The 12,198-nt window shown below is 44.8% G+C and overlaps 1 protein-coding gene across 2 annotated transcripts in view; it reads left to right on the top strand.

Moving 5' to 3' along the window:
* The first annotated feature begins 464 nt into the window (after window positions 1–464).
* The window catches only part of LOC142495827 (neuropeptide Y receptor type 1-like), an 18,424-nt gene continuing 6,690 nt past the window's right edge, over window positions 465–12,198 (top strand). Inside the window, exons 1-2 of one of the 2 annotated variants that reach the window (XM_075601850.1) lie at window positions 465–1,431; window positions 7,779–8,936. In XM_075601850.1, the coding sequence (XP_075457965.1) occupies window positions 7,821–8,933 (1,113 nt within the window). In that variant the 5' untranslated portion in view covers window positions 465–1,431; window positions 7,779–7,820 and the 3' untranslated portion in view covers window positions 8,934–8,936. Of the gene's footprint in view, window positions 1,443–7,778; window positions 8,937–12,198 lie in introns of both variants that reach the window. The other variant, XM_075601849.1, reaches the window with a different exon arrangement.

The following is a 12,198-nucleotide window of genomic DNA, read 5'->3' as shown; positions in this document are numbered from 1 at the left end:
CCAGAAAAAGAGAATGTTACTTCATGAGGTCATTGAATTGGAGCTGGATGCTCAGGGGAAACAGCAAAGTATGCTGAAGGTGCAGTGACAGTGTTGTGTGTGCAGGAATAGTAGAGATTGCGCTGTATGTGTGTGCAGGAATAGTGTGTGTGTGCAGGGATTGGATGGATGCTGGAGGTGCAGTGACAGTGCTGTGTGTGTGCAGGCATAGCAAGGATGCTGGAGTGTAGTGACAGCAAGGTTAAGAAAAGGAGCACTCACGCTATAAGAAGTAAACTGTATGGGTGCTAGCAAAGTACCTGGAGCCAGGCCAGCTCATATAGCAAATGTAAAATATAAGCTGCACTCGCATTGTTCTTTGCAAAAGAGATAGATTAATAAAAGATCAACGTCTCGGTCCAAAAATAGGGACCTTTTCTCAATATGACAGTGACAGATGGTGCAGTGACAGCGCTGTGCGTGTGCAGGAAACGCAGAGCATGCTAGAGGTGAAGTGACAGCGCTGTGTATGTGCCGGAATAGCAAAGGATGCTGGAGGTTCAGTGACAGCACTGAATGTGTGTGCAGGAATAGCGGAGGGTGCTGAGCTTCGGGGTGTGAAGAGCATTCGGAATAATTTGTTTTCTGCTGCTGGCAGATTCCAGATAAAAAAGAATTTGGTTTCCTAGCAACGCCAGCTGATTTCCCATAATGAGTCCGTCCGTCTGCTGAGATCTCTTCATTTCTCCCACAGAAGCTGTGAGATTTTCTCCAGTGAACCCGAATCTCTAGGGGCCGTGGGGGGCTGCACCCCTCCAAGCTCTCAGCACCGCCTGACCAGAGCTCCAGAGACCACAGGCAGACCTCTCTCTACCATGTCATACTCCTATACTGTCTGAGAGATACTGCAACTCAGAGAGCGAGAGAGAGGGGAAGGGGTAATATTTGAGGGGAGAGAGACTGAGGTGTAGAGATATATAGAGAAAGACAGGGAGACAGAACGTGGTAGAAAGAGAGGGAGAGGAGGGGGGTAACATTTGGGGGGAGGGAGAGAAACTGAGGGGCAGAGATAGAAATAAAAGAAGACAGATTGGGAAATAAAGAGAAAGGATAGAAAGAGAGGTAGGCAGAGAGAAAGCCGAGGAGAGAAAACGACAGGGAGGATGAGATGCCTATAGAAAGGTAAAGAGAGAGAGGGTGAAGAGACAGAAAAAGAGAGAGAAGAGCAGGGAGAGAGGGGAGGAGACGGGGAGGGAAAGAGAGAGAAGGGGGAGCTAAGGAGAGAGGGAAAAGACAGAAAAGGGGGAAGAGGGGAAAGAGCAGAATTTACAGTGTGTGCACACATCTGACAGGTCTCCTCATCCCTTCCCCCCCTCCCACCCCCCTTTCCTATCCTGCTGCTCCTCAGCACCACTCTCTGGACACCTGCTATCTACATGCTGACACTCTCCTGTAAGTGACACGTAAGTGACTCTTTTGTGTCTCTGTGTGACACTCTTTTTCTGTCTGCTTGTCCTAAGAGTGGGAGTGTGTTCCAGGGCACCAATGACCTCAGAGAGGTGATACTTTTTGGGGGTTATGATGAGAATCCTAGATTCCCTTTGGGGACACAGAAGAGAACAGGTAACCATGGGACGAGATAGAGTATCTGCAGAGTCTCGCTCTATTATCTTGACCCTGTTAGAGACCCACAGAGCATCATTCCATTAACCCTTTCTTATTCAAAGGAACCAGCGGAACATCGCTTTATACCCTGAGTATCTACAGACTATCCCTCCACTAACCACTTTCCCTCCTTGAGATCTGCAGCGCATTACTTTATTTAATCCTTCACGTTAACGTGTCGCTGTTAAATCCACTGTGGCTGCATCCAGACCTCTAAGGAAAAAGTATGACCATGTCAGAAACTTGATTTGAGATCATCTCATTTTCCATAGCTACCTACGTGTATGTATCTGTTTTAAAGATAAGAAGCTGTCATCTAAATTTAGCATAGGTTGAACTTGATGGACATTTCTCTTTTTGCAACCTCATCTACTATGTAACTATGTAACATTTATAACCTGCCTTGGAAGAATTCCTCCTTCTGCATCTGACCCCTGCTATGTCACAGCATAGGATAGGACTCATCTGTCTTCATTACAAAACCTATGTTAATATGATTTTGTGGGGTCAAGACCTCTTGAACAGAAGCCAGTTTACAAGGTCACTGATTGATTGTTAGAAACCAGGGAGATGTCTAACATTGAAAAAAATAATCAGTGGGCTGTGTATGAAGCTGGTAAAAAAAGCCTCATTAACAATATGTCATTTACAGGAAAGATAAATATGTCAGCATATCTTTCCTGGTGAAATATTCTAGAAATAAACAGCAGTATTGAGGTACTTTAGTTTTGCTCTTCCCACAAGTGAGTATATGGGACAGTTTTATGGAGCAGTAGACAGTGTTTTTTGGGGGAAAAACATGTTTATAAAGAGGCCCATTCATTTATTTATTTGCTGTAATTTTTTGCCATGCATCATTTCCATGAGCAGGTCTGAGCTGGAATAAACTTTGTCTGAATAACAACTTTGCATAAATCTTGCACCGATAGCGCATGTTAATGAATGAGGTTGGAACTATACAAACCCCTACAAACGCACTTATAATAATATAATATTTCATTTGTATATAGCCCCGCAGAGCTATATAACATTTGTATCAACTATTTCAAGATGCAATGAATCTGTCTTAAGGACCTTACTGATTTTGGATGTATGAGACACAGTGAGATAAAGTGACTTATACAGGATATCGCAGGGGATTGAACTGGGGGGAGTCACTGCTTTTACCCCTTCCCTGCCACTGTAATGTATTGAACCCTGGTATGAATCTGGATCAAAAGCCTTGCACAGTAAAATGTCAGTATTCTTACCACTAAGACACTCCCTTACACCATAAAACATCCATATGTTTATTTCTCAAATATTCCTAAAGATGAAGCAGCCACTGATATTTCATTTGTTTACTTCTGAGCATCAAGTTGCAATAGCTGGAGACAATTTGAATCCATCTCTGAGACCATGTTTTTTTGGGGCCCTGTATCTCTGGAATACAGGGATGTCGACCTTCCCAAGGACTGAAATCAGCGAATTTTGGGTTTTGGGCCAAAACTGCATTTGTATGGAATAGTGCTGTGTTTAATCAGTAAGAATCCACTGAAGTCTACGAGATGCTGATAAATACACATAAACTCTCACTGATTTGGAGTCCGTTTCACTGATTTTTAGACTCTTAAGGGATTATTTATTAAACTGTGATAGTGCCGATTGGGGAACTATTGCACAGAAATTGACTTTAATGTGCCCATCTGCACTATCACAGTTTAATGAATAACCGCCACAGTCTCACTGGTAATAATCAGCACTTTCCCATTCAAAATTAAATTTTCGGTACTGAACCACTAAATCATAAAATAGCAACTTTCAATAGAGTGGGATTGGCAGTTAAAAAAGATACCAAACACCACCCTACACACCCTACACACACACACACACACACACACACACACACACACACACACACACACACACACACACACACACACACACACACACACACACACACACACATGCATCTGAGATACCCTGTATGTATGTATGTCTTTATTTATATAGCGTCATTAATGTACATAGCGCTTCACAGAAGTAATACATGTGACAATCATATAAATAATACAAATAACAGGTCAAGGGAATAATTGCTTCAGGCATAAAAGTAAAATTTCGGAAGAGGAGTCCTTGCTCCGAAGAGCTTACAATCTAATTGGTAGGTACAAAGACATTAGGAAGGCATTTGGCTAAGTGCGTCTGCAGGGGGCAAAGCTTTATGTATCATGTGTATAGTATTACCCACGGTGCTACTCATATCCTTCTTTAAGAAAGTGTGTCTTAAGGTGGGTCTTAAAGGTGGATAGAGAGGGTGCTAGTCGGGTAATGAGGGGAATCACATTCCAGAGGTGTGGGGCAGTAAGTGAGAAAGGTTTAAGGCGGGACAGGGCTTTAGATGCAAAGGGGGTAGAGAGAAGACATCCTTGAGCAGAACGCAAGTGTCGGGATGGGGCATAGTAAGAAATTAGGTCTGAGATGTAAGGAGGGCAGAAGAGTGTAAAGCTTTAAAAGTGAGGAGGAGAATTGAGTGCGAGATTTGATTGGAAGCCAGGAGAGTGATTTCAGCAGCGGAGACGCTGAGACAGATTTAAGAAAGAGTAGAGTGATTCTGGCAGCAGCATTTAGGATAGATTGTAGGAGAGACAGGTGAGAGACAGCAGGAGGTTGCAGTAATCGAGACGGGAGAGAATGAGGGCCTGAGTCAGAGTTTTAGCAGTCGAGCAACAGAGGAAAGGGCGTATCTTTGTAATATTGCAGAGGAAAAAGCGGCAGGTTTTAGAAACGTTTTGAATGTGAGAGGAGAATGTGAGAGAGGAGTCGAGTGTGACCCCTAGGCAGTGTGCTTGGGCTACTGGGTGAATGATAGTACTTCCAACAGTAAGGTGGAGGAGGTAGTAGGGCCAGGTTTGGTAGGAAGTATGAGGAGCTCTGTTTTTGCCATGTTAAGTTTAAGTCCGCCATCCATGATGATATCGCAGAGAGACATTCTGAAACTTTGGTCTGTACAGCAGATGTAAGGTCAGGGGTTGAAAAGTAAATTTGTGTGTTGTCAGCATAGAGGTGATATTTAAACTCAAGAGATGTGATTAGGTCACCTAGAGAAAGTGTGTACAGAGAAAAGAGAAGAGGTCCCTGGACAGAGCCCTGGGGTACCCCAACAGAGAGATTGATAGAGGAGGAGGTGTTAGGAAAAGAGACACTGAAAGTACGATGGGATAGGTAAGAGGAGATCCAGGATAGAGCTTTGTGACGAATACCGAGAGTATGGAGAATGTGAAGGAGAAGAGGGTGTTCCACAGTGTCAAATGCTGCAGGGAGGTCGAGTAATGACCTCTCTGTCTTTGGCAGTGTAAGAGACGTGTTCAGAGGTACGCAATGGAGACCATTTAACGTGAAACTAAAATTAGGCTTTATTGCGCCTGTCCCTTTAACACAGCAAAAACATTTAAGCAAAAGAAAACCTACTCCGCTTTGGAGAATATCTACACATGTAGTCCAGCCCTCTCTAACTGGGTGGTTAGCTAATCTAATTACCAGCCCCAAATATATATACATATATACAGATATATAACAGTACCATAAGAAAGTCTTATATGTTTCTTGTAGCTGTAGGGGATGCCTCTCTGCTCTCCTGGTTCCGCACCCTTGTGTGCTATATAAATATCAGGAACCAGGTTTAGAAATCTTGTCCCCTTTGTCTTGCTGTCAGCCTGCAGTCTCTTTGCAGCTCAAGACATCTGTCCTTCCTGGGTCAGCCCCAATTGTGAGACTAAGGAAATCCTCCTTCCTGTCTCAGAACAGGCTATTTCTGAGAGAGCTCTAATCAGCCAGGTGGAGTTGGTTAATTGCTGGTTGGCAATTAACCAACACACTGCTGGATTAGAGGCAAGTTTCTTTAACAGGGATAAGTCCCTGTTACAGGCAGCATGGAGGTCATTAGTTATTTGAGTGAGGGCTGTTTCAGTCGAATGAGCATTGCAGAAGCCAGATTGCAGAGGATCTAGTGGAGAATAGGTGTTGAGAAAGAGGATCAAGCGAGAGAATACAAGACGTTCAAAGAGTTTAGAGGCAAAAAGGTGGGAGACAGGTCGATAGTTAGAAAGACAGGTAGGGTTAAGATTGCTGTTTTTGAGTAATGGTATAACTGTTGCATGTTTGAAGGAGGGAAAGGTACCAGAGTAGAGGGAGGAGTTAAAAATGTGTGTGAGCTTAGGGATTATAGTAGGAGCAAGAGGTTTTAGGAGATGGGAGGGAATGGGGTCAAGAGGGCAAGTGGTAGAGGGAGAAGAGGAGATCAGCAGTGACACATCCTCCTCTGAGACAGCGGGAAAAGAGTCAAGGAAGGCAGGAGGAGAGTTAGGAAGCAGTGTAGGATGGGAGGAACCAGAGGGGATGTTTTGACATATGGATTCCACCTTTTCCTTAAAATAGTCAGCAAAGTCCTGAGGTGAGATGGAGGAAGAAGAGGCAGCTGAGGGTGGTCTGAGTAGAGAGTCAAAGACAGAGAAGAGTCGGCGTGGGTTAGACTTGTCCGTGTTGATTAGTGAAGAAAAGTAGGGTGGTTTAGCCTGAGGGAGGGCAGAGTTGCTACAGGATAGCATAAATTTGTAGTGAAGGAAGTCTGCAAGATTTCCACCATAGGCATTCAGAGGAACGAGTGCAGGAACGCAGCATGCGCGTGTGGAAATTTAGCCAGGGTCTGGGGTTAGAAGGGCGAGGAGGGCAGAGAGAAAGCGGGGCATGAAGATCAAGAGAGGAGGATAAGGCAGAGTTAGTTCCTGACCAGGTTGTTAGGGTCTGGAGCAGAGCTGAGGGAGGAGCATAAAGTGGAATCAAAGGCTGGTAGGTTAATAGAGCGCAGGTTTCTGCAGAAACAAGTTGTAGATGGAGATGGAGAAGGTGAGCAGCGAGAGAGAAAATTATATGAGGTGATGGTCAGAGAGGAAAGGGGGAAATGGAGAAATCAGAGAGAGAAAAGTTTTTAGTGAAAACCAGGCCTAGGTAGTGGCCATCCTTGTGGGTGCTTGCTGCAGTCCACTGTTGAAGGCCAAAAGAAGATATTAGCGAGAAAGCGAGAAGCCAAAGGGAGAGAGGGGTCATCAATGTGGCAGTTGAAGTCCCCAAGGAGAAGAACAGGGGAGTCTGAGGAGAGAAAGAACCCTGCTCCCTCGTGCCTGAGCAGCTGTGTAGTGGGTATCTTACACGTGCCAGTTTTGTTTCTGTCCTACCCTCTACCACACTGAGCTGCTACAGGGGCTTCTCACTGCCTCATTGCCTTCTCTGCTGTTGTGACACATGCAGGAGTGATGTGCTCATTACCAAAGCTGAAAATGGCCAGCAGTGCATTATCACCCCTTCACTGCCAGAGATACCAGCAACAGGCTGTATCACTGGCACAGCTGGGAAACAGATGTAAAAAAAAAAAAAGTAGTGGTACTATGACTGATTTGAAGAATGCCAATGCATTCATTCTAGAATTACTTTCCAAAAAAAGGATCAATTTGTCTGAAGATAAAGGTTTCCTCCAACCGTCTCATCATGGAAACATTAAAGATTGAAAGCACAATTTAAAAGGGCGTCCTGCATTAGGTTGAAAGTGAATGAAGGAGAGTGGCATGTCTAATACATTAAATGTAGTTGGTTGACAAGTATTAACAAGTTTTAACATTTCCACAAGAAACAAAAGCTTTGGGTTTTCTTTTTAACAATCTGTATCTAGTGTCTTTCGGTGATCAGACTGTTTGGCAGTCTTTAAAAGACCAGGTAAATTGTTAGCTTTGCTCTGTCTTCTGTTTGCAAAGTAATTAGGAAGTCAGCATTAGTCAGAAAGATAAACAAAACTAACTTGAGATGTTTGAATCCAGTTTTCCAGACAAAAAGCAACACATACTCATTTGTCACAAGATACAAAGAAGTAAGATAGTTACTTTAAGGGGACTTTCATCTTTCTAAGGAAGCCAATTACACTGATAAGTTGTTTAAAAAATGTTTTTGAGTCGCTACATTAAACTGCCACTTTAAAAATGCTCATTCGTAAATCAGCTTGACTCCATTAGACATGTTTAGCTTATTTTAGACAGCACCTTTCATGATTAAATGACCATTGGAGCGTGACACATACATTGCCTTAACAGTGCTGCGTTTTGCAGGTCCTGTGCGGGGCTATCCTCGGGAACATCCCGTTCCGTGAAATGGAGGACTACCTGCGCCTCCTCTACCTGAATCTGTCGAAGCGTCTGGGCCCCGGTTGGGAGGGGGAGGACCCTTGCGCGGACTCAGTGGGAAACGTGACCTTCCTAGTGGTGGCCTACAGCGCACTGATTGCCGTGGGACTTATTGGGAACTCCTGCCTTGTCTTCGTCATCGCTCGTCAGCGGGAGATGCGCAACGTCACCAACATCTTCATCGCGAACCTGTCCTGCTCCGACATCCTGATGGCCTTGGTGTGCCTGCCCGTCACCGTCATCTACACGCTCATGAACCGCTGGATCCTGGGAGAGGCGCTCTGCAAGGTGACGCCCTTTGTGCAGTGCATCTCTGTTACCGTCTCCGTGTTGTCTCTAGTCCTCATTGCCTTGGAGAGGCACCAGCTCATCATACACCCTACGGGCTGGAAACCCTTGCCCTGGCACGCCTATCTTGCTGTGGCGATCACCTGGGCCGTGTCCTGCTTCATCTCCCTGCCGTTCCTCTCCTTCAGCATCCTCACCAAGCAACCATTCCAGAACCTCTCACTGCCCTTTGACCCCTTCATTGATCACTATGTCTGCACAGACAGCTGGCCCTCTGAGAGCCACCGCCTGGCCTACACCACCTGCCTCCTGCTCTTCCAGTACTGCCTGCCCTTGTTCCTCATCCTCCTGTGCTACCTCCGTATCTTTCTGCGCCTGCGCAGGAGAAGGGATGTGGTGGAGAGGGCGGGAGGTGGGGATACTGGAGGGCGGAGGGGAGGTCACCGCAGAGTCAACATCATGCTGCTCTCTATAGTGGTGGCCTTTGGTCTCTGCTGGCTACCGCTCACGGTTTTCAATGCCCTCTTCGACTGGGACCATGAGCGGATCTCTGCCTGCTACCATAACCTTATCTTCTCGCTCTGTCACCTGGCAGCCATGGCGTCCACTTGCGTCAACCCCGTCATGTATGGCTTCCTCAACAGCAACTTCCAGAAGGAGGTGAAGGCCTTGCTGCTCCGCTGCCGCTGCGTGGGTGACAGGGACCGATACGAGAGTTTCCCACTCTCCACTGTCAGTACTGAGGTGTCCAAAGCCTCCCTGCAGAGTGTCAGCACCGGGAACAATGCATGAGGGGTGAGTGGGCAGGGCTGGGTCCTACTCATTGAAAATCTGCCTCACACAGTAAGGTCATACCCCATTCATTAAGTTGTCTCACTCATTGGAGGGCTGTCTTAGTCACTGGAAGGTTGTTTCACTCAATAGAAAGTTATTTATCTCTTAGGAATGTAGTCTCACTCATTGAAAGACAGTGTCACTCATTATAATGCGGTCTCATTTAGAGGACAGTGTCACTTATTGGAAGGCAGTCTTATTCATTGGACGGCAGTGTCACTCTTTAGAAGACAGTCCAACTTATTGTGAGTCTTGTTTGTGGACTCACTTACATTCAGTATCAGTGCTCTCACAGACTTCAATAGAATCTCTCTTACTGCAGTCAGAAATTATTACACAACATTATAATTTAATTTGGTCCGATCCCCCCAAATCTCACACATCCATGTTCCAGGATATAAATGTGTCACATTTTAAGACATGGAGTATCTCGTACACAGCCTCTCTTCCACTTCCCAGCCCTGCCCTTTTTCACGCCGATGCTGCTGGAAAGGTCTGATGTATATGTGTCACAGGCCCTAATGCAGCAAAGGTAACAACATCCATCAGCATACAGCTTCTCCACTCCCCTTTTTATTCCCTCGGAACTCTTTGAAGCACCTATCTTTTGATCCAGATTATGACGCACAGGCTCTGACAGTCCTGGTTAACATCACTCCTCCCAACAGATGTCCCCTAGAAAAAGCTCTGCAGAGAGAGCTGCTGGCACAGAAACAGAAACCTTTATCTAGGTTCATAAATTAGGTAAACCTGGGACCTTGACTGCTCACCAAAGAGTCCGTTGTTTTTTTTACAACAACAAAAAGAAACCATGTACTCAATTTTTGTACTTTAAAACTTCAAAAAGAAAGTTGGAACAAACTCTCCGCTTACTTAAAAAAAATCGCCCCAAAATTCGCAAAGTGCAACAGGGCATCTCACCCCAGGAGTAGCTGAGCCTGTCCCTCATCATCTGGAAGTCCCATTACGGACAATTGTATTAAGCTTTCACCACTTCCATGTGCCGATACAAGCGATGACTCCCAAGCTATGTATATCTATGTTTACATGTACTCAGAGATATGTTTTAAATACCTTTTATATACTCTGTCCTGCTTCTTCCTTATGAAGTGACAGCCATCTGTCTGTGAAAAGGCCTGCAGAGCATTGCTGTCCTGTGTGTGAGGTGGGTACAGCCACTGCTGCTGCCCACGCTGCACCTGTGCTGCGTATACATTTTAGTTTTGGCAGTGTGTGTGTGAGGGGGAGGCTGGCATTGCTGCTGTCCGTGCTGGACCTGTGCTGGGTATATACGTCATAGTGTAGAAGTGTGTGTGTGAAGGGGAGGCTGGCACTGCTGCAACCCTGCCGGCGCTGTACCTGTGCTGTGTATTCATGTCATAGTGTAGCAGTGAAAACATGTCAGGTTTAGCAGTGTGAGATGTGAGGTGTGAGGGGGAGGCTGGTATTGCTGCTACCCTCACTGTACCTGTGCTGTGAATAAATTAAGGCACTGCCAGGGTGAGCCGAGATTGGAAGATTGCCACTTCCATTGTGCAATGCTCTGCAGATCTGGAAGACAGAAGGTATCCACTGAATGTTGTACCATTTGAAGGAGATGGATGAGGGACAGTGGGAAAGTTACCTTGAGAGTATTTATATATAGAAATGTACTTCTATTTCATACCTAAATGTATATATATAAATATACAGAGAGAGCTGAGCATGGGGACTGTATATTCCCTGCCGCTGCTTTATGTCTCAATAAATGCAGTCATTAAGTCGGATTAAGGATACTCTCGGTTGGATTCACACTTGGGAGTATAAACAGCAGGTTGAGCGAGGCTTCCTGTTAACCCAATTACTACCAAAGGGGCCTGCGATTTATTGCTTTTAAAAGTGCATCCCACCCCAACCCCTTAGGAACAAGCGCTGAAATTGCCATCAATTCCCTACCATTTTTAGGTCCCTGTTGAATATGCTGAAAAGCTGCTTACTAGTGCTGGATGATAGATCAGCTCTATTCGCATGGATTGGGGCTAAAATCTTCTCCAGGGTTGGGAAGAGCCATACATTACTTACATACATACATACATACTATATATATATATATATATATATATATACACCCACCCACCTACATATATATATACACACACACACACACACACACACACATATATCAAAAGGGACATTGCAGTCATGGGTAGGAGCTACTCCCTGCCCCCTCCAGTCAGCTGCTTAATGCCGGCGCACTGGTGAATACTGCCCTGCTCCACTCCTTACACTGGGAACAAGAGATTAGCACAGAACAGGAGTGGGGCAGTACATTATTTAAAACTGCATTGTCATTAACCAGCTGAGGGAACCTACAATCCACGGCAGTAAGAACTCCAATCCCTCAGGACTGAGGTGAGAGGGAGAGCGGGCATTTGGACATGACCAACGGTTGCAGGTCGCAGGTGAAGCCCCTGAGGGCTATTGCCCACCAATGGTTTGGTAGCTTTGCACTTTTAACTTGTCTTAGGACTGAGTGTTTGTCAACCTTCACCAAGTGTCTGTCAGTCTCACAGACTTTTAGAATCAGAATCTGACTTTTCAGTGATGGGAAAATATTTGAAGCAGCAATGCCACCCAAAATGGGTATAGACTTTGTTTTTTACATACTTTGAACCAAAGCTGAACCATGCTATTTTAAGCTCTGAAAGTCCCCACAAGATATTTACAGTTTTCACTTCCGAGTGCAATTCCAATAGGAAGTCACTACGTCACCCGTCGATTTCCTTTTGCCCAGTGGTTTGTCGAACATTTTAAAAATCCCAGGAGAAAAAGGAAACACTGGCACCTAACTGTAAGTATCTCTTGAACCTGGGCATCCTTAAAGCTGACAAAGTGGTTCAGGTCCAGACCCTTTTCCAATGGTGTAAAAAATTATAATAACATAATAATATTATTATTATATTATATATATATATATATTACAACAAGACAAACTGCCTGCAACAGACTAAGCAAATAATGAGTACTTAAATTAGTAATATAATAACCACTAACGGTGCTAGGGACTAGAAGTAATACAACAATGAAAAGAAAAAGAAAAGCGTCCCAACTCAGCACTCAAGTATACTCAGAACAAATATCAAAGAAAATTATGATTTATTTAACTGCACAAATAATCAAACATAAAATACAAAAAATATTAAAATAAACCCTGACATCCTGCTGTGATAGAATATGTATCAGA

Source organism: Ascaphus truei, chromosome 5 (assembly GCF_040206685.1).
Source record: "Ascaphus truei isolate aAscTru1 chromosome 5, aAscTru1.hap1, whole genome shotgun sequence".
In the NCBI taxonomy this organism is placed as follows: domain Eukaryota; kingdom Metazoa; phylum Chordata; class Amphibia; order Anura; family Ascaphidae; genus Ascaphus; species Ascaphus truei.
Note: the sequence above shows the minus strand (reverse complement) of the source record. Positions and strands in the feature narration are given on the sequence as shown.